This window comes from Rhinichthys klamathensis, unplaced genomic scaffold, assembly GCF_029890125.1.
Source record: "Rhinichthys klamathensis goyatoka isolate OS25496 unplaced genomic scaffold, OSU_Roscu_1.1 h1tg000115l_1, whole genome shotgun sequence".
Taxonomy (NCBI): Eukaryota; Metazoa; Chordata; class Actinopteri; order Cypriniformes; family Leuciscidae; genus Rhinichthys; species Rhinichthys klamathensis.
The window spans coordinates 1,089,020-1,115,229 of record NW_026606652.1 but is presented as its reverse complement, the minus strand read 5'-3'; the positions used below and the strand labels follow the sequence as shown (position 1 = coordinate 1,115,229).

Genomic DNA, 26,210 nt, shown 5'->3' with positions numbered 1-26,210 from the left:
TAAAATGATTGCATTTATCACTCTCCATCTACAAATCCTCTAGAACTAAGTGTGTATCAGTGCTTGTGCACTGCTCCCTAGATCAATCTTATGTTACTGGCAGTTTTCCCTTTTTCAGATACAATGACATCTTTCTTATTTGTATCTACAGGAGAAAAAAAAAAAAAAAGCTGTTGGCATCCCAGACCAATCTGTCTGCATTCTAAAATGGGCAGACACTTATGGAAGCATATGGGTAGCAATATTCAATTTGAAATGTAATATGCAAAATGACAATGCAATATGTAAAATGGCATTGCATTCTGTATTTAAATTTACATTTTACATTACCATTCTAGCAACGTTTGGTGCAAAATGAAAAGGCAAATGTAAATTATGTAATTTCATTTTCAATTTCATACACTAGTTTTAATATGCATATTGAAACGCTTTATAAGTTGCAAAATTAAAATGAAAATGCATTACAGAAATGATTAGATATGTGTAGCATGTTCAAGCAAAAACTGTGGCAAAATGATCATTCAAATGTTATTTTTCTTAATTGCATTTACACTCACAGTCAAGACACTTGCGATTGCATTTTCATGAAATGTCCCGCAATGAATGTAGCAAAATTCAATGTGCACATTGAAAATGCATTCCGAGCCGATCACGCCCCCTCCTGCCCTGTCAATCACTGCATCAAGGCGGGGCTTAAGTTGTGTTGTTTCTCTCTATGGAACCAGGTACTTGGAAGCATGACGCCTCCGGATCGAAGTGGTAGGACACGGGGTAAGTTGGCAGAAAGAGAAGAGACAAGGGGTCGGTAGTGTGACCGCAGCCGCAGGTAAAGCCGGGTGTCACCCCATTTTATTTTTTTAATTTTTTTATTTTTGGCCAAAACGAGCACTTTTCGTACATACGCTCTATGGTCACGTAAGAGTGTGATCGTCAAATACACTCCACAGTCCAGACCCCGAGTGAAAGTTGGCAACCCTAGGTCTAACCGTTTGACGACCGTCGACCGACCCCCTTGTCTCTTCTCTTTCTGCCAACTTACCCCGTGTCCCACCACTTCGATCCGGAGGCGTCATGCTTAAGCTGGACGATGGTCTTTCTGAAGGGGCAGCATTTGCACTTTGTCGCTCTATTGCTTGTGCAGCTTCTCGGAGTTCCATCTGCATAGAGAGAAAGAGTTGCGACACGCTTTGATGGCTCTGCATAGAGAGAAACAACACAACTTAAGCCCCGCCTTGATGCAGTGATTGACAGGGCAGGAGGGGGCGTGATCGGCTCGGAATGCATTTTCAATGTGCACATTGAATTTTGCTACATTCATTGCGGGACATTTCATGAAAATGCAATCGCAAGTGTCTTGACTGTGAGTGTAAATGCAATTAAGAAAAATAACATTTGAATGATCATTTTGCCACAGTTTTTGCTTGAACATGCTACACATATCTAATCATTTCTGTAATGCATTTTCATTTTAATTTTGCAACTTATAAAGCGTTTCAATATGCATATTAAAACTAGTGTATGAAATTGAAAATGAAATTACATAATTTACATTTGCCTTTTCATTTTGCACCAAACGTTGCTAGAATGGTAATGTAAAATGTAAATTTAAATACAGAATGCAATGCCATTTTACATATTGCATTGTCATTTTGCATATTACATTTCAAATTGAATATTGCTACCCATATGCTTCCATAGACACTCTTATCTAAAATGACTTTTAAAATGCATTCAAGGTATAGGAATAATAGGAGTTCAAGCTTTCCCTGGCAATAAGGTTAGACCTTGAAAGAAAGGAAGACCTTGGTGTTGCTAGCATTATGCTGTACGGTTTGCTTTGGGAAAATACAAGACACAGACTGTCATCGTGGCTTTATAAGAATAGTTTTTAATTAGAATCATAGTTTAATTTAAACCGTTTTCTTTAATAATTTACTCGTTAAGATCCATTTATAAAAACATCACATCACAAGTAATTTATCATAAGAGCAAATAAAAATCATACAATATACATTTTGAAGTATAAGATAGATTACAGAAGAGTAAGAGATTATTTTTTACTATTACTAGCCTAGTAAGTGCTTATGTTTATGGTCATGCATGCATTAGTTAAATGCTGTGTTTGATTTCATGAATAGAAATCTATCAAACTGTGAAGGACCTGTTGGGGCATTAAAGCACAGATACAGTGATCCCGTTACACAGTGTAGTTGGAAATTAAGCCGGCAACTGTAGCGCTCACAGCGTCTCCCACCATGCCTTGGCCTGTGACCGGGATGATTGTAGTAGCACCTAATGACAAACCACAACAGGACTTATTTTAGAAAACGATAATTAGTTTAAAATCTCACTTTGTGCATTTCCAGAGCAACAATTCACAATGCTACATCAAACATAGAAGATGTTCACAGATACTGTTGCGATAAAAAAAAACAAAAAAACATTTAACTTATTTAGTTGGATAAACAGATGTTAAATCTAATTTTGGGGAGTGTTATACAGCAGTTATACAGTTCCTTGTAAAGAATCCAAATTAATAATAATAACAACTATTCAGTACTCAAGAGAATTATGGATTCACCTGCGTCTCCTGCTTTGCATGTACGTGTTCCAATTACAGCTCCAGCCACAGTGCCTCCTATGGCGCCTATAACAACCACAACTATAATACAGATTCCAGCGGTACCTAAATAAAATAAAGATTTCAGAACCAGTCAATCAAATATGGAATGCCATGTCTGCCAAAATAACACGTAAATTAATGCGTAAATAAATAAATATACAAAGAAATGTAAAAAAAAATACAATTAAATAAACATACAAAGAATACATTATTTCTTATACTTTCATTTATTTATGTATAATTGTATTTTTTCCATAATAATTTTTTCATTTATTTATTTATACATTTATTTGTATTGTATAGTAATTGTATTTATTTATAGAAGTGTTTGTCTACATTTATTTATTTATTTACTCTGAGCAAGATGATGCATGGTAAACCTTTTTAATATGATATAATATAGTGCCATTTATATGATCTGCTCTGTGCTATCATGTCTCTGGACTCAATGGAAAGCATATTTACGCTGTCTGAATCGTTCCCCATACCTTATCTAATGCATTTTGTGCAAAATTTTTGATTGGTAAGATTTATAATGTTGTATAATGTATAATGAGTAATATTGTGAAATGCCTGCCCCTGAAATCGCAATATTTGGTGTGACCCCTGCTGGGATGACAATATCTGATACACAATCAGACGCCATTGCGTTTTCATCTTTATTGGCCAGACGTCTTATTTTGCGCAATTGGAAGTCAGATATGCCTCCTACACACAGGTGCTGGGTTGAGGATGTAATGGCACACTTGAAACTTGAGAAGTTGAAATACGCGATCAGGGGGTCAACCCAGAGATTTTATACGGTCTGGCAGCCATTTCTGGATTATTTTAACCTACGACTTCCTGCAGGAAACACTGGGACATAATTGATTCACAAGCTCTGTAACTCTGTAACATGTCAGTGTTTTTTTTTTTTGTATGTTGGGGTTGCTGTATGGGGACTTGTTAAGTGTGTTATAAGTGTTTACAATTCAAAATCCAATAACAATATTTGAATAATAACAAAAGCTCATTAGTCATTTCAGATAAATGCTGTTCTTTTGAACTATTTGAACTATTCATCAGAGAATCCTGAATTTTTTTTTTTACATAACTGTTTTCAACTTTAATAATAATAATAAACGTTTATTGAGCAAATCAGCATATTAGAATGATTTCTGAAGGAAGTGACACTGAACACTGAAGACTGTAATGATGAGTACGAGTAAGGCCATCTTTGTGGAGAGCAACAATTCTAATTCTCAAATCCTTAGAGAGTTCTTTGCCATGAGGTGCCATGTTGAACATCCATCCTTTTCAGAGAGAAAAGTACTAGTATCTAATGAATAAGTACTAGTATCTTTATAAAGGTACTAGTACCTAAAGAATAAGCAATAGTATCTAAAGAATAGGCACTAGTAGCCTACCCAAAGAATAAGCACTAGTAGCTAATGAAAAAGTACTAATATACTTAATGGAATAGATACTATCTAAAAAATAAGTACTAGTAGCATGAAAATAGATAGCCTACTAGTTTAAATGATTAAATGTTAAAACAGCTTGCCATATACCGCCTGCTGGCAGAATTATAATTTATGATTTGTTATGTTTAGCTCACCTATGGATTGAAGAGTAGCTACCACGCCTCCAGCTCTGACCCCTCCTCCGTTCGACATGGCAGAATATGACATCATAGAGGAGGCAACTGAACCTCTAGCAATTCCACGTGCGGTGAAACCTAAACATGCTATAATAACAGGAACTGCTACAACTGCTGCAACTCCAACTCCTATATAATTGGTGAAAACATGGCATATTTGAACAAACTTAGATGGATAAACATTTAAAAGCCACTTAAACCAGTTGGCCATTATTTGTGTTGCAGAAATTAACAGTTAAAGCTGCAGTCCGTAGCTTTTTTTGGGTTAAAAATTATCCTAAATACATATTTGAGAAAATACATAACCAGCCAGTGTTCAAAACTCTCTGCTTGCCTTAGCTCGATTCAAAACGGTAAGCTTGTAATAATGTTTTTAATTCCAGTGGTACTGGTGGATTTCCGCGGGAGATTCGAGCATGTCTTTGCGTCATTACGTCACATCTGTACACATAAAGAAGAGTCTCGGCTAGTAGGCTATATTGTGTGTGAGGATGTTGGAGGTGGAGACTTATAGCCTTTTCTCACAGCACTTAATATAATTAAACTTATTAATTTGATGGCGGATCCAGAAAGGTTCAAACGTCAATCCCCAGTGACAACTGCACTCACCCGTTATAAAATGCAAAGGACTTCGTTCGGACTTCGGAGTGGCTAACTTACAGAAAAGAAGAGACTGACACCGGACCCATGCGAAAACAAGGATTTATATCGAAAGGACATATGTAGTCACGCAATGCTGACGTTGTTAATTTGAGAACAAAGTATAATTTGCACGGTTTTGCGTGATATGATAAGCGATTTTTAGATTTAATCAGCGCGATTTACTGCAATGTCAGAACCAGAACAAAAGTGAATGTTACTTACTTGTTCAGATGACATTTTCCGGTGAAAATTATTATGTTGGTCATACTTCCAAAAAGAGTAATCTGTGATTCTGAATGCCAGTATCCACACCGGCGCGGTGACTGACAGCTGCACACTTTCCTCAAACATTGTGTTCATCCGCGCTGTGCCGTGTCGAAGTACAACTCGATCACGTAAAGTTGATAATTCCGCGAATAACTGCAATTGCAGATTTCGAACAGAGATGGCGACAAAGAGGAAAAACTGCGGACTGCAGCTTTAAAATAATGTCTTTTGTCTAGTAAAACGAGAGTCCGGATTTCTTTTACCTGCTCCTACACCAGCTGCAATCAGTATACCTTATAAGAAAGCAAACAGGTTATGATTACTGTGATAGATGAATATTAAACATTTAACAGGTATAGGCTACTTACAGTGAATGTGATCCATCTTAGGTCAACGCAGCTGGGACGCTCGAACTGCTGACTGTGTATGTGTGAGAGGTTGAGTTTAAAAGCCTCTGGGTGTATCCTTTTCAGGAAACGAAACTCATTTGTAGAGTAAAGAGATAAGCGAAAAATCCTCTTGTCAACAGCAGGCAGCCACACTAACAAATCACAGGTTTGAAACTTAGATTCTTATTCAGAAGGAAGAAAATATTTATTTTATTTTATTTCAAAGCTAACTTAAGCTCAATAAATAGGCTCTTCATGAACGTAGACTCGCAGTAGGCTACTCTAGTAAACAACATTGCATGTAAACACGGATACAGGCGGATTAGCGTTCTTTGAGAATGTTCAATAAGTATGTGATTACTTACAGTTAGTGATGTGACATTTGAACCGAGGCGTCGGAGCTTGTGTCAAGAAAAAAATGGGCGTGCCAGATAAAGCCGCGATTCGAGGCCGGTTCGTGAACGAATCGTTCTTTTGAACGGGTTCTTTTTAGTGAACCGGTCGAACCAGTACACTAAATCGGACTGAATCGTTCGAAACAGTTCGCGTCTTACGTCAGCGCTGATCCACAAGTTAATAAAGTTACTCACTTTCAGACATGCCTGACAGTACCTCTGAATCGAAATAAACCAATATCCCGGAGTATATTTTACTCCAGTAACTCCATCAATTCACTGAACTGAGACATGTTGGTGCTGACTGAGAGAGAAGTGATGAGCACGAGCAGCTGATACTGCGCATGCGTGTACTACCGAACACACAGGTAGCCTACAGCAGTTCTCGAATCACCAGTACAGAACCGAGAACTGTTTCTTTCGGACACGTTCGACATATGAGAATCGATGAGCCAATGAGTTGAGCATGCGAGCAATTTTTTTCTGAGGGACGAAATGTACCTTTCTTAAGTATTTAGTTGAACATATGTTCAACATAGGCTATGTGTAACAAAATAAAACATGTTGGAAACATGTTGATCACATAATTACTTTATTATTACTGTATTATTTTAAAGTTTGGAAACACAATGAATATTCACTGGTCCTACATGACCAATCAAACAGTGCAAAACAACAATAATCTACAGAAAACGTATATTTACACGTCTAGATGTCAAATCTACAAATCTAGATGACAAAAAATAAAAACAACAACAACAACAAAAAATTACACATTACACGGCACATCGGCTAATATACTGTTTAATTAAAGGTTCACTCACCACAAAATAAATTTTTCCCAAGTATAAATGTTGTACCTTTACTGCTTTTTTTTATTATATAAAAAGTGCAATTAATATTATAATCTCACACGGGTAGGCTTATTGTATGCTTAGTCATTTCTGTCTCTCACTCACTCTCTCAATGTAAATAGAGAGAGCGCTCGCGCTCAGATTGCGTGAGAGAGGAATTCACGCGAGAGCGCTCGCGCTCAAAGTGCGCGAGAGGGGAGTTCACGCGCTCCTGAGAGAGAGAACCATAGACCTCCCGCACTTTTCACGCAGCCAAATATTAGAGTAAAATATTATTAATAATTGTAAACTCACTTTAAAAAAAACTAACGTTAACTTTACCAACATGAATCTGAAACGAAATAGGTTTTCTCAATCCTAGCAAATCTGCTCCATAAAATGTGAATGACGTGACAGATATAATGGTATTAACGGTCGGTAGGCCGAATTAGGAGCGCTGAAAAGTGTACCATATGGGAAAAAAGCCACAAAAAAAGGCAGAAAGCCATTGTTTATGAGAACAGTAGATCTATATGTGTACGTTTAAAATACAGGCCGTCCATTTTATACTTATGCTACGTTCACACCGGACGCGAATAGCGCGTCAAATTCGCGTCTACCGCGTCTAGTTTGACGCTTGACCACTTTGTGTTAATTCTCGTTAATGGCGAAATTGACGCGCGTAAAAACAAAAGTTTGGCCCCTTACATAGTCAACGCATCGGTACGCATACGCGTGCGCAAGGCTACACATCGCTACGCTTCGGCCGCCATTATGCGTCGATGCGTAGCCAAATGTGTCATCCTAGTTTTTGATACGCGACGCGCCGATGCACGCAATACTATGCGTTGTCGGTGGGGGCGACATTGCAAGTATTGTACATAAAAAGGTATATTATTATGTTTACAGAAGAAGAAGATTTGAATACAATGGCGGGCGAAGAGGAAAAGTTATGCGAGCTTGTTCGTATACATCCTTTGTTGCCGCCGATGTAAAATCAGCAATATACACTCCTCTTCAGTTGCCATTTTGATCTGAATATTACGTGATCCGACTCTAGACTCTACTACCCCCTGCTGCGCGATCGGTGTATTGCATTTCACGCATCGCCGGTGACGCTTGTGTACTATGAAAAGGAGCGCGTCGCTCGCGTCGCTCGCGTCGCTCGCGTCGCTCGCGTTGCTTGCGTTGACTATGTAACGGCCCTTTGAAGCGAAATTTACGCGCGTCAGAGGCGAAAGTTTCGAAACCCGTCGGCGGCCATCTTTTTAGATGTTTATCGAGCATTAGCATTAGCATTATTCGAGAGAGTCACCGCTCGTATATGCTCTGGAGAGCAGAAAAAGCTGCGTAGGGGACATCGTCGCTGTACTCGGGTCCACCAGACCCTCCGGAGGGTTTCAGGAGTTTCACCATTTGTTCCAGGAGCTAGGTTTGGTGGACCAAACGGTGAGGACGCTGACAAGGACAGCGTAGGCCGTGTAAAGCCTCGGCCTCGAGTGGTCGCTGCCTGACGAGCCCACGCTCTACAGCCCGGCGCGAGGTTCACCCTCGCCCGCACATTTATTTGATAATAAATGGAGCCAGCCTCCAAAAGTGAAACCTGTCCTGTGATTTTTTTATTTATTATACACTATGTGTTTGTTGTTTTTACATTAAAATAATAATGTTTCATATAATCTAAAATAGATATGGAATAAATAGCATTCAATACAAAATTAGTACTATCTCTCATATATTAAAATCGAGTTTTTATGTGAAAGATTTGCTTTGTTGTGCATTAGAACCACACCAGACATTTTAGTAATATTACAAAATAATTTATTAAAATAACAAACTTTCACTTCACCACGTGACAGCAGCAAGCAGGCTCCTGATTGGTTAACGCGGCGCGAATTGACGCAGAAGTTCAAATTTTTCAACTCGGGCGGCAGACGCGAATTCGTAATTTTTGTAATTATTATTAATAAGCAAAGTCCATTTGGATGGGATATAATAATAATAATTATCATTATTACTAATTATTACTAGTAATGATAATTATTATTATTATTATGGCACTTTTAATAATAAAAAAATATATACTAAAACAAGTCAAATGTTTTGGTGTAACTTCAGTTCGTAGGTATATCCATCAGATTTATTTAACAAAAACATGAACAAATACAAAATAAACAAAAACCAAAAAATGTATGTCATTCCAATTTTTTTTATATACAGTATAGGCTATTTATTGTTGTTATTATTATTTTTTGCCATAACCCACCTCCCTCTATTTTTCCTCACATAGAAAAATCATGGAGTCCAGGGAAGACTGGAGGACAGCCAGGAAAGACTGGATGGCAGCAGGGAAAGACCGCACCGGGAGTGGGTGGCTAGTTACCTAACCCACTAGTCTTTTGCGAGAGAGACACCCAAACCTAACTACAAAGAAACATAACGAGAAACAACCCGCGAGCCCTCCGAGAGGTGGGACGAAAGATGGGCCCAACAGGACAGACCACACGGTGACGACGGCAACGAACATGGACAACGAGAACACCAGAACTCCAGTAAACGAGTAGAAGATCCTCAGAAAGTGTGCATGTGGATGGAAAGTGACCACGTTTAGAGGCTTACGGATCCATCAGGGGAAAGCGAAGTGTGGACAGAAAGGCCAACAGCAACCTTGCACTGCGTTAGCAGGTGAGACAAGAAGGACCAAAAGCCAGGGAAAAAAACACAGAGCCGAAGGACCTAACGTTGCTGAAGGCCATGAGAGTCACAGAGGAAGGTCCCCTGGTGGAGGCTGAGCCTCCACGTGAGCATGAAGACCCAGTCCCCAACACGTTAGACAGAACAGAGCCAAATGAAGAGACCAAAGAACCAGCCAGAAGGAGCAACCTGAAGTGGCCGAAGTCAAATGAAGCAGAGGCATGGCGCAATTTGGACTTGGACCTGATCAAGACCCTAGAGGGATCACTGTGAGGAGGGGGCGAGACTAAGCTTAACCTGATTGGAGACATAATATACCAGACCTGCAAAGACAAGTTTGGCGAAATTGTCCCCAAACAGAGGACCGCCAGGAGAGAGAAGGGAAGGAGGGAAAGGGAAATCCTCCAACTTGTGCAAAGGCGTCGGCAACTCCGCAAGAACTGGAGGAAGGCAACCCACGCAGAGAGAGAGGGTCTGAAAGTCCTGTGGGAGGAGGTCCGGAAAAGGCTAGCCGGGCTTCGCAGAGCTGAACGCATCCGCAAGCGCAGCCAGCGGAAGCAGAGAGAGCGAGCCAACTTCTTCAAGGATCCCTTCAAGCATGCCAGACAACTACTGGAGGAAAAGAAGAGTGGCAGGCTTGAAACCACCAAGGAGAAACTGGAGCAGCATGTCAAAGAGCAGTACAGTGATCCACAAAGGAGCGTCCCTTTAGGAACTCCAGGATACGTGCCCCAGCCGGCAAAGCCAACAGTTAAGTTCAACATCATGCCCCTCAAGCTCAGCGAAGTCAGGCAAGTCGTGGAGAAGGCAAGGTCCTCTTCCGCACCTGGTCCCAATGGGGTCCCCTACAAGCTTTATAAGAACTGCCCCAAGGTACTAGAGCTACTATGGTATCTGATGAGAACTGCCTGGAAAAAGCAAATCATTCCATCTGAGTGGCAAAGAGCGGTAGCAGTCTTCATACCTAAGGAAACGAACTCCAAAGACATTAGCCAACTCCGGAACATTGCTTTACTGAATGTAGAAGGAAAGATCTTCTTCTCAGTGCTAGCCAGGAGGATGCCTAACTATCTGCTCGAGAATGGCTATGTTGACACCAACTGCCAGAAGGCAGGAGTTCCAGGTTTCCCAGGATGTGTAGAGCACTCCACTATGATCTGGGACCAGATCCAGAAGGCGAAGTGGGAGAAGACCGACCTGCATGTCATCTGGCTTGACCTTGCCAATGCGTACGGATCAGTTCCGCATCAGCTGGTCAACTATGCCATGGAATTCTTCCACATGCCCACCTGCATCAAGAGCCTGGTAGCTCAGTACTTTAGCAACTTGCAGATGTGTTTTTCCCTCCAGGACTTCACCACCGGATGGCAGCGGCTCGAAGTAGGAATCGCGATGGGGTGTACTATTTCTCCAATACTGTTTGTAGCAGCCTTTGAGATAATCCTCATCGGGGCAAGGCAAATGTTTGGGGGGATCAAACTCCCAACTGGCAAGAGGCTTCCCCCACTGAGGAGTTACATGGATGATGTCACCAGCCTCCTTCAGACAGCAGCATGCACATCAAGACTGCTGAAGAGGATGGACGAATTGATGTCATGGGCAAGAATGAAGATCAAGTCCTCCAAGTCTCGGAGCTTGTCCCTCAGGAGAGGAGTCAGAAATGACAATACGATCTTCGTCATTGGAGGGGAAAAAATCCCACTTCTATCAGAGCAACCGATCAAAAGCCTGGGGAGGCAGTACACTGCAGACCTATCTGACAAACAGATGGGGAAAACCGTCATGAAGCAGCTCTCTGACGGACTTGCAAGGATCGATCATGGGCAGAGTTCAGGTAGGAAGAGCAGGTCTAGGATGGGGAGAGACGCCACGCTTTTGGTCCAAGGCCATTTGCAAGCAAAGGAAGGAGATGGTGGTAGCAGAGGTGACGAGGATGGAGGAAGATCGCTACAAAATCAAGGCCGTGGCGCAGGGTCGACAAGGAAGCTGGACAACCTGGGAGGGAATCATGAACCGGAACATCAGTTGGTCAGACGTGTGGAAGATCCCACAGGCAAGACTTAGTTTCCTTATTCGTTCAACCTACGACACGCTTCCCTGCCCTCGGAACCTCCACCAGTGGTTTGGAAATGAAGAATCCTGCGTACTCTGCAATGCTCCCAACGCAAGTCTCCAGCCCATCTTGGCAGGCTGTAAGATCGCTCTCTCACAGGGACGCTACAGATGGCGCCACGATCAGGTCCTGAGAAAGCTAGCCGAAGTACTTGAGGAGTGTCGACAGGGTAGCAAACAACCACCATCAGCAGAGGACCCCACCATCTTTGTGTCGGAAGGAGGGGTAAGGAGAAGCACCAGATCAAGAGAAACAGCAAGGCCCTTCTCCCCCAACCAGGAGTGGGACATGAGGGTTGACCTAGATAAGCAGCTCCGGTTCCCCACGGAGATAACCACCACATCTCTCCGGCCAGATATAGTGGTGTGGTCAACCAAGGCGAGATCGACGCACCTCATTGAGCTCACTGTACCACTGGAGGAGGGGATCGAGGCCGCCTTCGAACAGAAGAAGGCCAAGTACTCGGAGCTCGCTGCCGAGTGCCGGGAGGCTGGCTGGAAGACGACCATCCACCCAGTGGAGGTCGGATGCCGAGGTTTCCTTGGGGTGTCAACCATACGCCTCTTGAGGGAAGCAGGAGTAGCCGGAGGGAGGCTAAGGAGGGCAACAAAGGATCTGGCAGAGGAGGCAGAGAAAGGTAGCTTTTGGCTCTGGCTGAGGAGGAAAGATAGGTGTTGGGGGAAGAACATCTAACCCCAGATAACAGCAGCAGGGAGAACAGCTATCAGCTGCAGGGGGTGACAGGGAGACGTCCCTGTCACTGCTCCGCCACCAGGAGACGTTCCTGAATTAAAGGAGCGAAACGTCGGTGAACGGTGGTTTCTGGCTGATGACCCTGCAGCTGACCCATGGGCACTGGAGGAGGTGCGACAGGCAGCAATGCCCAGCAGGTGGTACCATCTTCCTGTACAATTACGGAACTCAAATATGGTCCATGTGGATTTTTTATTTCATCATGGTGAAAATAATATAATAATTGTATTTGCCCTGGTCTTCCCCATTTAAGTTCATCATGCTAATCCTTGATCTAATTAAATCATAATAGGCATATATATTTTATTAAAGTAAAACATTTTTAGTTTATAATTCATTTTTGTTAGTTTTAATGGCAACAGGTAAAAATATAAATATATATATATTATTAATATAAAATTGTATATTAAATCATGAATTTAAAACTCATTTTGAAGTTCTATGAATTGTTGCATTTTTAATGTAGCTAGCTACCTAATGCGCCATTGCTCAACCACAATCGGCCCAGCTACACACAGCCAAAACCTTGCCAGATCTGGCAACCGTTAATGGGCCAAAGCTGGCTCACTTCTAGTGAGCCGCTGCCAGTACACAGCCGAGTGAGCCGACACTCAGCCGCGATTGGCCCGATTCCGCTGGCTACCTGGGATGGATTGTAAAACTGTCAAACTAAACATTATTATACTAAAATAATGTTTTTGTCAAGGTATAGGCTTGGAGATGAAGGAGGCAGACGAATCACTACATCAAAATCAAAGGTTTAATTTCCAGAAGGCAAAATACAACAAAGAGCTCCACACAGAGAGCGTATGCTTAAACATTGACCGACAAACACTGAATAAAGAACAGGAACTAAATACACAGATGATAATGGGGTACGACAGGTGACGGTGATGAAGAAGATTGACTAATTAACTAAACACAGGTGACTAAACTGAGGACAAACGAGGAGCGGGAAAACTGAATAGGACTAAACCAAAACACTGAAGAAAACGGGGAAAACAAAGAGTCAAACTGTGACAGTACGCCCCCTCCCAAAAAGGCGCGACCTCGCGCCGTATAACATCAATGGGGTGGGGGGGTGGGCCAAAAAATGAATGGGGAGAGTGACAGAGTCATTATGGGTCTCTGGGCAAGACGGAACCAGCGGTGAAGGGGTCTCTGGACTGGACGGAACCAGCGGTGAAGGGGTCTCTGGACTGGACGGAACCAGCGGTGAAGGGGACTTTGGGCTGGACGGAACCAGCGGTGAAGGGGTCTCTGGGCTGGACGGAACCAGCGGTGAAGGGGTCTCTGGGCTGGACGGAACCAGCGGTGAAGGCACAGAAGGGCTGGACGGGACCAGCGGAGAAGGCTCAGGCTCGGCAGGCGTGCAGGTAAGCTCAGGCTCGGCAGGCGTGCAGGTAAGCTCAGGCTCGGCAGGCGTGCAGGGAAGCTCAGGCTCGGCAGGCGTGCAGGGAAGCTCAGGCTCGGCAGGGCTGCAGGGAAGCTCAGGCTCGGCAGGGCTGCAGGGAAGCTCAGGCTCGGCAGGGCTGCAGGGAAGCTCAGGCTCGGCAGGGCCGCAGGGAAGCTCAGGCTCGGCAGGGCCGCAGGGAAGCTCAGGCTCGGCAGGGCCGCAGGGAAGCTCAGGCTCGGCAGGGCCGCAGGGAAGCTCAGGCTCGGCAGGGCCGCAGGGAAGCTCAGGCTCGGCAGGGCCGCAGGGAAGCTCAGGCTCGGCAGGGCCGCAGGGAAGCTCAGGCTCGGCAGGGCCGCAGGGAAGCTCAGGCTCGGCAGGGCCGCAGGGAAGCTCAGGCTCGGCAGGGCCGCAGGGAAGCTCAGACTCGGCAGGGCCGCAGGGAAGCTCAGGCTCGGCAGGGCTGCAGGGAAGCTCAGGACTGGACGGAACCAGTGGCGAAGGAAGCTCGGGGCTGAGTTCATGGGCTGTAGATGTGTGTGCTGCCCACACACACAAAACAGCCACAGACACCACAATGAACTGGACGGTCTCTGGCGCAGGATCAGCGGGCTCTGGCGTAGGATCAGCGGGCTCTGGCGCAGGATCAGCGGGCTCTGGCGCAGGATCAGCGGGCTCTGGCTGGACGGTCTCCGGCTGGACGGTCTCGGGCTGGACGGTCTCGGGCTGGACGGGGCTGGATGGGACCAGTGGCGAAGGCTTTGCTGACTCTGGATCGGCTGGTGCTACAGTAAGGGAGGAACCACAACTCCAAAGAGCTCGGTCCATAAACTCCATAAAAGGCAGATCTAACTCTTCGAGCAGCAGAATCTGGGCTAGAGGATCATCGAGTCCTCTCCAGAACCGTTGCTTTAGAAACTCCTCCTCCCAGTAGACATCCTGGTACAGATGCAGATAAACTTCGACAAACTCCTCCAAAGAACTCCCGTTCTGATCAAACAGAAACGCCTCCATTGCGTCGTCCTCCATACTCACTTTTGGTCGGTCAATCTGTCAAGGTATAGGCTTAGAGATGAAGGAGGCAGACGAATCACTACATCAAAATCAAAGATCCCATCCAGCCCCGTCCAGCCCGAGACCGTCCAGCCCGAGACCGTCCAGCCGGAGACCGTCCAGCCAGAGCCCGCTGATCCTGCGCCAGAGCCCGCTGATCCTACGCCAGAGCCCGCTGATCCTGCGCCAGAGACATCCTGGTACAGATGCAGATAAACTTCGACAAACTCCTCCAAAGAACTCCCGTTCTGATCAAACAGAAACGCCTCCATTGCGTCGTCCTCCATACTCACTTTTGGTCGGTCAATCTGTCAAGGTATAGGCTTAGAGATGAAGGAGGCAGACGAATCACTACATCAAAATCAAAGGTTTAATTTCCAGAAGGCAAAATACAACAAAGAGCTCCACACAGAGAGCGTATGCTTAAACATTGACCGACAAACACTGAATAAAGAACAGGAACTAAATACACAGATGATAATGGGGTACGACAGGTGACGGTGATGAAGAAGATTGACTAATTAACTGAACACAGGTGACTAAACTGAGGACAAACGAGGAGCGGGAAAACTGAATAGGACTAAACCAAAACACTGAAGAAAACGGGGAAAACAAAGAGTCAAACTGTGACAGTTTTCTGGAACAGCTCATTAATTTCTAAGTTGAAATAAATCTTTGATGTAAACACTTGCCAAGGTTTTAATGGTGCACTGCTTAGTATAATGCGTTAAAACTAGGGCTGGGAAAAAATTAATCGTGATTAATCGCATCCAAAATAAAAGTTTTGTTTACATAAAATATGTGTGTGTAGTGTGTATAATTATTTTGTATATATCAATACACACACATGCATGTATATATTTAAGAAAAATGTGTTATTAATATAAAAAATATGTATATTTATATATAATATAAATGATGTATAAATATATATACAGTATATACATGCAAATATTTCTTAAATATATACATGCATATGTGTGTATTTATATATACAAAATAATTCTACACACTACACACACATATATTATGTAAACAAAACTTTTATTTTGGATGCGATTAATCACGATTAATTTTTTCCCAGCCCTAGTTAAAACAAAACGTATTACATACTGGAGACATGCATCGATTTTTGTTTTGTTTTGTCGACTGTCAGGTTTCAGCAGTTCTCTGCTCAGCACACACAGGCCTATGCTACGGTTCTCGAGTCAAGAACTGGTTGTTGCAGTTCTTGAATCAACAGTACAGAACCAAGAACTGTTTCTGTTACGGGTGTGGTGCAGGCAGATGAAGAGGCAGCAGTCAACAGGTCCAATTCAAATATACTTTACTCAATATAACAAAACAAGGATCACGGGAGACAGCAACACACCATACACAAACGAGAACCGACAAGGAGTGAAGGAGGACACAGGGTTTACATACACAGAGAACGGATCATGGGAAACAAGACACAGCTGGGGCAAATCAACTAGAAACAGGTGAAGGAACTGAACACAAACGAGGAGCGGGAAAACTGAGATACTGGACTAAACCAAAAACACAATAAACTGGGAAAACAGATTACAAAACAGAACTTAAACACATTGAAACATGACAGTTTCTTTCGGACACGGATAACCGATGAGCTGGAGATACTGCGCATGCGTGATAGCACCGTCTCTAAACAGAACTTTCTTTCGGCCAACTGATGATGTGCTCATACATGAGCACGCGCAGCACGAGTGAACCGAGAACTTAAATGAGGGGCCGAATTCGGCGAAATGTAAGTTTACGTTTAAATGGTCTATCTTTTCTAGACAGAAAAGTCAACAACAACGTATAAAAAACATTTTATGTGCAAAATCTATCCCAGCCTCCAGGTACAAATGGTCCCTCTTGTATGAAAATGTTAATTGGAATAGAGCATGGAGTAACCCACATACATTTTTAATTACAAACAAAGTAAAAGAAATATCATTTAAAATGATTCACCATTATTAGGCCTACATTATTATTTTCAGAGTGGAGATATTTGTCAGTACAAGATTGCTAAATATGCATTTGAACGGGCTGTTAAAAAGGCTAAAGCTAACTACAGGGCCAAGCTTGAAGCTAAGCTTTGTGTCCATTGATAGTAGGGGTGCTTGGCAAAGCCTTCAACAGATTACAAACTATAAAAACAGTCATGCAGTTCTTGATGATGATCCTTTGCTACCCAATAAACTAAACGAATTTTATTGTAGATTTGAATGCAACTCTGAAGGTACAGTAATCCCCTCAATGATATAGCTCCCCCTAAACCACCTTTTCTGATAGAAGAAAATTAGGTCAGGCATCTGTTGAGAAAACAAAACTGCAGGAAGGCAGCAGGCCCCGACCAGGTCTCTGCTGCCACTATTAAATGGTGTGCCAATGAGCTGTCGTATGTCTTCACTGACATTTTTAATTGGTCTCTTAGACTATGTAAAGTCCCAGCGTGTTTTAAATCAGCTATAATCATTCCTGTGCCCAAGAAATCGAATGTAAGTTGCTTGAATGACTATAGACCAGTGGCTCTAACCTCTGTTATCATGAAATTTTTTGAGCAATTAGTGGCCAATCATCTCACAACTACATCTCTTGATCCTTTCCAATTTGCATATAGGGAGAACAGGTCTGTTGAAGATGCTGTTTCTCTTTGCACCCATAACATTCTTCAACATTTGGAAGGGACAGCTACATATGCACGGGTACTATTTATTGATTTTAGTTCTGCTTTTAATAATATTATACCAACGAGACTGTGTGACAAACTCCTGGGGTTGGGTGTTAAGGAGTCCTTATGTAAGTGGATCCTTGATTTTTTAACTGACAGATCTCAAGTGGTTAAAGTTAATAACCTCTTGTCAAAATCAATGTCCACCAGCATTGGCGCCCCCCAGGGGTGTGTTCTGTCTCCCCTTTTGTATTCATTTTATACCAATGACTGTTTTTCTCACCATGATTCAGTCAGGATTTTTAAATTTGCTGATGATACCACTGTGGTGGGCCTCATCACCAATGATGATGAATCGGCTTACAAAAAAGAAGTGTCCTTGCTGGCTGAGTGGTGCTTAATTAACAACTTGTCCCTTAACATCTCCAAAACCAAGGAGATTGTTGTTGATTTTGGGAATAAAAATAGTGTTTCGCTCCAGCCCCTGGCCATCAAGGACAAAACTGTGGATTGGGTGGAAAGTTTTAAGTTCCTATTGGGACCATCATATCCTCCAGTCTTAAATGGGACACCAATGTCAGCCAGATCGTTAAAAAAGCTCACCAGCGACTTTTCTTTTTAAGACAACTCAAGAAATTTAAAGTGTCCAAGGCGGGAATGCTCCACTTCTACAGAGCTGTGATAGAGAGCACACTTACTTTCTCCATCACTGTATGGTGGGGTAATTGCTCAGCAGAGGATAAATATGCGCTGAATAGGGTAGTTAGGACAGCGTCAAGGATAATTGGGTTGGACCTCCCTAAGATCTGTGACATTTACAACACCCGTCTATTTAAAACTGGACTGAAAATACTTTAAGATTCTTTGCACCCCGCTAATTCCCTTTTAATCCCTCTACCATCAAGTATCAGATCCAGAACCACCCGTTTTTCAAATAGCACTTACCCACAGGCTGTGAGGTCCCTCAATTCACACCAACAATCGTTATCTGCTCTGCTTACACAATTATGTCCTTCTCCTCAGTATCACTAAAAGCATTAGCATGTTATCTGATTTATTTATTTATTTGATTTCTTATTATACTTACTCATTGGTAGCAACCCAAGTATTTGTCTTCTGATTTTGTTTTATTTTAATTGTATATGTCATGTCTGATGATGTGTTGTTAGTTTTGTCCAATACTGTCTTGTATTGTCCTGAGTGAGCCAAATCACTAAAATGAATGCCAGGCGGTTTGCGTTGTTTTGACAAATAAAGACTTGACTTGACTTCTCTGTGGAATGATATACAATGTTTTATTAATGGACACTTTGGCTCAAACATACATTTATCTAATTTTGACATCTTCTTTTACTTTTCTGACTCAAACTCCTCTGTACAATATATAGTCAACTTATTAATTTTGCTTGTGTAACATTATGTAACTAGTATTTATCAACATTACTTGGTTCCCTTCAGGAGGTATCTTAAGGATTCAAAACAAGGAGAAAAAGACTGGCATACAAAAATAATCTCAGTTTATTATCACCAATGGCATAATTAAAATGTTGACAGTTGGCAAATAATATTTGTCCAGAGGCACACTAGGACCAGCAGCAAAGCCTCACTATCACACGGAAACAGTGCAACAGGCACCTCAATCTCCATTAGCACAACAACCCCAATAGGAAAACTCTATACACAGCAAACTTAAAACTGAATAGTACATGTGAAACCACACCACCTCTACGATAGACGCTAGCTTTTGGTAAGTAAGTGCTGCACAATGTTATAACACTATTTGCCGGACAAAAAGAAAAGAAACAAAGAAACAAACCAAAATAAACAAAAATGTACAATAAAACTTGGAGGTACAATATGGTTCTTAATTACAATATGGGAAAAGCGGCAATTACACCCTGAAGCACTCAGTTTCTGCAACAAATCACAAACATACTATAAGCACACATAGTAGGAAACAAACTGCACAAATTTCTTTCTATTTGTATAGTCATTCTCTTGGTCACAAAATAGTGTTTCACACTGTACAACACATAACACACAGAATAAATATACAACCTCTGTTTTTACTCACTGCAATAATTCACCACATTTAACCAGTATTTATGTAAAACGCATTGCAGCTGCACAGCATACAGCAATGAGCGAGGCAGCTCGGTCACTGGCTGTGCTGCGGCAACTGGACGAACCTATGACGGGGCGACTCTGAACCCGCTTCCAATGAGCGTGCTTCGCGCCCACGCGCGTCAGAGCCCGCCAAGATGGGCGTGGCCAAGGGCTATATATTGGGCGCCCCGTCGTCTGAGTTCTTTAGATTTAATCTCCTTCAGCAAAGAACCTTCTCTTCACTGGATCCTCCGGATTTCTTGGAGTCTTTTCGCCGCCGCCATCGACAAGCCTACAGCAGGACTGCTTCGAGGACGCCGGCGCCTTCAGCCGCCTTCGATCACCTTTTCTGCTAAGCCATCCGGCGCGCATCATCCTATATACTTTCAAAACCTTCAGTGTTCGCCCCCGCGACACTTTTCTAAAAGAGCAAATTAAACAAGGCGTTGTTTCAAATGCCTTCCTGCGCCTCGTGTCGAGGCCCTCTTCAGGACGGGGATCGTCACATCATCTGCGCCCGCTGCTTGGGACTGGACCATGCAGAGGCTGCCCTTACTCGAGGCGGATGTCCCGAGTGTGACGCCCTGGGCCTCACCGAGCTGCGCGCTCGCTTCGCCGTTTTCACCGCGAAAGAGCTCACCTCCTCCGTGTTGCCATCTCCTCTGGTCGAGCCGCGCAAGAAAAAGCGCCGCTCACAGAGACCGCCGGAGCACGCGGTCTGCAGTGATGTCACGCCGGGCCAATCCCCGCGTGCTTCACCACCACCCGAAGACTCCCCGGCGCCAGTCCAGTTCACACAGGCGGACCAGCACCCCTCCAGCGGAGCGATGGGGCTCGTCTCGTTTGGCGCGTCGGGAGATGACGATGACAAGGATGACAGTTTTTCCTGTGACGCTGCATCCGACGACTGGCCGGGTTCGTTCGACCCCGCGCCATCGACATTAGCGGGCACGAGCGCGGGCTCCAGCATGGACTCGGAGATCGTCCGCATCCTGTCTAAGGCCGTGGAAGACCTCGGGCTCGATTGGTCTTCCCCGGAAGAACCCGCCCGCAGCCGACTGGACGAGTGGTTCCTGCAGGGGCGCCGACAGGCCCCTCAACAAAGGCCCTCCCCCTTCTTCCCGGAAGTTCACGACGAACTCACGAAGTCGTGGAAAGCCCCGCACTCCGCTCGCCTGAAGCCTTCTTTTTCTTTGTCGCTCTCCTCTGTGGACGGCGCGAAAGAAAGAGGCTATGAGGGGACTCCGCCCCTCGAGGAGGCTGTGGCCAATCATCTGTGTCCACCCTCCAACGCTGGATGGAAAGCTAAAGCTTCTCATCCCTCGAAGCCTTGCCGGTCTACTTCAGCTCTCGCCGGTCGCGCATACGCCGCCGCCGGCCAAGCTGCATCAGCGCTTCACTCCATGGCTGTCCTCCAGGTGTTTCAAGCTAAACTTCTCCGCAGTATGGACGAGTCTGGACCCGATCCTGAGGCATTCAAGGACCTGCGCAGCGCCACTGACATAGCGCTGCGAGCTACAAAAGCCACCGCCCAATCCATCGGCCGTGCTATGGCTAACCTGACTGTCCTTGAGCGCCATCTGTGGCTGACGCTAACAGAAATGAAGGATGCAGATAAGGCGTCATTTCTCGACGCGCCTATCTCCCAAAGCGGCCTGTTTGGACCAGCGGTGAAGGAGTTCGCCGAGCGCTTCACCGAAGCCCGTAAGGACTCGCAGGCTATGCGTCACTTCCTGCCCAAGCGATCTAGCTCATCGCAGAGGCCGCCTCAGCAGCAGCGAGCTAAGACGGCGCCTCCCGTCTCTCAGCCCAGACCTAAAACGGATTTTCGACGCCGCTCGCGCTCTGCCAACAGGAAGCAACCGCCCGAGCGACGGGGACCTCGGCCCAAGATTGTGCTGAACCCAGAGCCTCGTAAGTCCTCCTAGCTACAGGGGGAAAAAGGGAGAGCGCGTGTCTCGCAGGAGCCGGACCGTTCTCTCCAAAACGTTTAAAACATTACCCAGTCCCCTTACAGGCGGCTGGAAATGTCTATACAGCAGCCAATGTGCCAGCCACACAGCTTGCCTACCTGCACACAAACGGCGTTTTTACGGCGACACACAGAAATCACATAAAGAGCCATTTTCTGCCTGTGTCATTAAAGAAGCATTAGAACAACAGGAGAGAACATCAGTCTGTGAGTGTTTACTTTCTCATTTGATTTTAGCGCGGCTCTTCGTTACTGTGTTTACCCTGGTAAAAACGCGCGTGTGTTTGTTTGTGTCGTGACTGAGTTTCGCTGGCCAAATAGTTGGGCGTGGCCTGCTGTATTCATTAACAGGGTATTAGGTGTGTATAAAACTGGTTAGTGCATCGCGGCAGCGGTCGCGGCTGCCCTCGTGTGAAGCCCTCATCGTGTGAAGACCAAAGAGTGTAAAGACCAGCGACTCTACCTGTGCGACTCCACCGAGCAAGGACACCGACAAAGCACTTGAGTATTAAATTCTTCTTGTTTATTTATTGTTGTTTCCTTTCTCTTCTACACACTTTTCTTTGAATCTTCCTGTTTGTAAGCTCCTTTTCACTATGTGTTTTCAAATCCCTACTATTACTAACATACGTAAATCAAACGTCACACGTCAGAGGCGGTGCAATCCTAACAATCTCCGTACCCTTCCGGTGTCTTCTAATACTTTATTCTCTTTTCCTATTGGTCTCTGGAACTGCCAGTCCGCTGTTAACAAAGCTGATTTCATTACATCTTTTTCAAGTCATTCGGGTCTCAGTCTATTAGCCCTGACTGAGACCTGGATCAGACCAGAGGACACTGTCACACCTGCTGCCCTCTCCACTAACTTCACTTTCTCACACACCCCCCGTCTGACCGGAAGGGGTGGTGGTACTGGTCTGCTCATCTCAAATGACTGGAAATTTGATCCTTTACCACCTCTATTTGACAACAGCTCATTTGAATCACACTCAATTACCATCACTAGTCCTATAAAAATCCATTTTGTAGTTGTATATCGTCCCCCAGGTCAACTTGGCAGTTTTTTGGAGGAGCTTGATATGCTACTCTCATCCTTCCCAGAAGATGGTACTCCTCTTGTAATTCTTGGAGACTTCAACATCCACCTAGAAAAACCTCAGGCTGCTGATTTCCACACCCTGCTTGCATCATTCGACCTCAAACGAGTATCTACTGTGGCTACTCACAAATCAGGTAACCTATTGGACCTCATCTACACACGCTACTGCTCTACGGACAATACACTGGTCACTCCACTGCACACCTCAGATCACTTCCTCCTCACTCTCAACCTCAACCTGCCTCAGAACACAACACACACTCCTCCACAGGTCACCTTTCGACGAAACCTACGCTCACTTTCACCCTCTCACCTATCCTCTTTGGTCTCATCCACACTTCCTCCACCTGATCAGCTCTCAACACTTGATACTAACTGTGCAACTGATACTCTTTTCTCCACTTTAACATCCTGCTTGGACAACTTCTGTCCCCTTTCCTCCAGGCCAGCCCGCGCCACACCCTCTGCCCCCTGGTTAACTGATATTCTTCGCGAACATCGTACTAAACTCAGGGGTGCAGAGAGAAAGTGGCGCAAATCGAAAGATTCGACAGACCTGGGTCTTTATCAATCCCTTCTCTCTTCCTTCTCTGCTAATATCTCTACTGCTAAAATGGCTTACTATCACAACAAAATCTTCAATTCTTCTGACTCTCGCATGCTTTTCAAAACCTTCTCCTCTCTTCTTAACCCTCCTCCTCCTCCTCCTTCATCAACCCTAACAGCCGACGATTTTGCCACATTCTTCATAGAAAAAACAACCACCATCAGCGGCCAATTTACCAATCCACAAACTGACACACACATTTTACCAACAAACGCACACATTCTACCCTCCTTCTCTCTACTTTCAGAGGCGGAAGTCTCTAAACTCCTCCTTTCCAATCGCCCTACTACCTGTCCGCTTGATCCTATCCCCACTAATCTACTTCAAGCCATTTCTTCCTCAGTTGTACCCACACTCACGCACATCATAAACACCTCTCTTCACACTGGTACCTTTCCCACAGCTTTTAAACAGGCTCGAGTAACCCCACTGCTTAAGAAACCCAATCTAAATCCAGCACATCTAACAAGTTACAGACCGGTATCTCTTCTTCCATTTGTCGCGAAAACACTTGAACGAGTTGTTTTCAACCAGATCTCCTCCTTTCTTACACAGAACAACCTCTTGGACGACAATCAGTCTGGTTTCAAAAGCGAACACTCAACTGAGACTGCCCTGCTCTCAGTAATTGAAGCTCTGAGACTGGCAAGAGCAGCTTCCAAATCCTCAGTCCTCATCCTGCTGGATCTGTCTGCTGCTTTTGACACAGTTAACCACCAGATCCTCCTGTCAATCCTAAAGATGAAGGGCATCTCGGGAACTGCACTCCAATGGTTCGAGTCTTACCTCTCAGGTAGGTCCTTTAGGGTGTCGTGGAGAGGTGTGGCATCTAAGACCCAACATCTAGCTACTGGGGTGCCTCAGGGCTCAGTGCTTGGACCACTCCTCTTCTCCATCTACATGACATCACTAGGATCTGTGATTCAGAAACATGGCTTTTCCTATCATTGCTACGCTGATGACACGCAACTCTACCTCTCATTCCAGCCTGACGATCCGACGGTAGCTGCTCGTATCTCAGCCTGCCTGACAGACATCTCTGGCTGGATGAAGGACCACCACCTTCAACTAAACCTTACGAAGACAGAGCTACTTGTGGTCCCGGCCAACCCAACACTTCATCACAACTTCTCCATTCAGCTAGGCTCGTCATCCATAACTCCATCAAGGTCAGCTAAGAACCTTGGGGTTGTAATTGATGATCAGTTGAAATTCACAGACCACATTGCTAGAACTGCCCGGTCCTGCAGATTTGCCTTGCACAACATTAGGAGGATCAGGCCCTTCCTTACAGAGCATGCCACACAACTCCTCGTCCAAGCACTTGTTTTATCCAGACTGGACTATTGTAATGCTCTCCTGGCTGGTCTTCCAGCTTGCTCTGTCAAACCTCTACAATTGATCCAGAATGCTGCAGCCAGAGTAGTCTTCAATGAGCCGAAGAGAGCACACGTCACTCCTCTCCTCACACAATTGCACTGGTTGCCAGTTGCCGCTCGCATTAAATTCAAGGCACTGACGTTTGCCTACAGAACAACCACTGGCACTGCTCCCTCTTACCTAAACTCATTACTTCAGACTTATGTGCCATCCAGAAACCTGCGCTCTGCTAGCGAATGTCGTCTTGTGGTACCATCTCAAAGAGGCACAAAATCTCTTTCTCGGACCTTTACCATGGCTGTTCCCTGTTGGTGGAATGATCTGCCTAACTCAACCAGAGCTTCTGAGTCAGTAGCCACTTTCAAGAAACTGCTGAAGACATATCTTTTTCGACAGCACTTGATTCAGTAGAATTAACACTTTCTCTTCTCTTCTATTCTATAAAAAAAAATAAAAAAAAAATAAAAAAAAACCTGCACTAAGATTAAACTGAGAGGGGTTATAGCACTTACGTATTGTTGTCCTACTGTTAGTCTAACTGCTTCTATTGTTCTCATTTGTAAGTCGCTTTGGATAAAAGCGTCTGCTAAATGAATAAATGTAAATGTAAATGTAAAGGGTCACGTGTCCACACGTATGCACCACTACACATAAGCACTGTTCCCACAGTTATAAACGCTTCCCCCCAGTAAAAGCGGGAAGTTTTATAAGAGTAGCGCGTGTGTCCGCTGTTATGCACGCACCCCAGCTCACAAACACTGTTTATATGACCAAAAACCTCCCGCCACGAGCGGGAAGTTTTATGAAAGTGGCGCGCGTGCCTACCACAGTCTATGCACCCCCACCCATAAGCACTGCCCATACAGTGTTAAACATTTCCCCATCTCACTCTGTGAGCATTACGGCGAGCGTGCCTGTAATCTCACACGCACCCCTGCACTCGGCATTCAACAAAGTTGCTCAGCGCGCGCCCGCGCCGCTGAGAGCTGTAAGCTCGGTATTAGCACAGGGCGATTCGCTGGCGGGAGCCATACGTCTCTGCGACACGCCCCCAGCCAGCATTCAGCCCATATCTGTGCGAGCGAAAGCTTGGGAAAATATCCCCGACATGCCGAAATGGGTTTTGAACATAATAAAACACGGTTACTCGCTTCAATTCGCTCGCAGACCGCCCCGCTTCACAGCAGTGGTCGAGACGAAAGTGAGAAAAGATGTTTCACATGTTCTACGCACCGAGATGCTCAAACTGATAGAGAAAGGCGCTATAGAGACAGTCTATGAGCGAGGCAGGTTTTTACAGCCGCTATTTTCTCGTCCCGAAAAAGGATGGCAGTCTCCGCCCCATTCTAGATCTCAGACATCTGAACAAAGCTTTAATGATTCGCTCGTTCAGAATGTTAACAACCAAGCATATCCTCGCGCAAGTTCGCCCAGGGGATTGGTTTCTATCAGTGGATCTGAAAGACGCTTACTTTCACATTCCGATAGCGCCTCATCACAGGCCTTTTCTGAGATTCGCTTTCGAGGGACAGTCATACCAGTACACAGTACTACCATTCGGCCTGTCACTGGCAC

At 44.6% G+C, this 26,210-nt stretch overlaps 1 protein-coding gene across 3 annotated transcripts in view; it reads right to left on the bottom strand.

The window, feature by feature from the left end:
* Positions 1-1,868: 1,868 nt before the first annotated feature.
* Positions 1,869-26,210, bottom strand: part of LOC130088234 (interferon alpha-inducible protein 27-like protein 2A) — a 77,760-nt gene continuing 53,418 nt past the window's right edge. For 2 of the 3 annotated variants that reach the window (XM_056254910.1, XM_056254909.1), the window contains exon 5: positions 1,869-2,292. In XM_056254910.1, coding sequence (XP_056110885.1) covers positions 2,198-2,292 — 95 coding nt within the window. In that variant the 3' untranslated portion in view covers positions 1,869-2,197. Of the gene's footprint in view, positions 2,293-2,581; positions 2,687-4,220; positions 4,392-5,434; positions 5,465-5,539; positions 5,608-26,210 lie in introns of those variants that run through there. The other variant, XM_056254908.1, reaches the window with a different exon arrangement.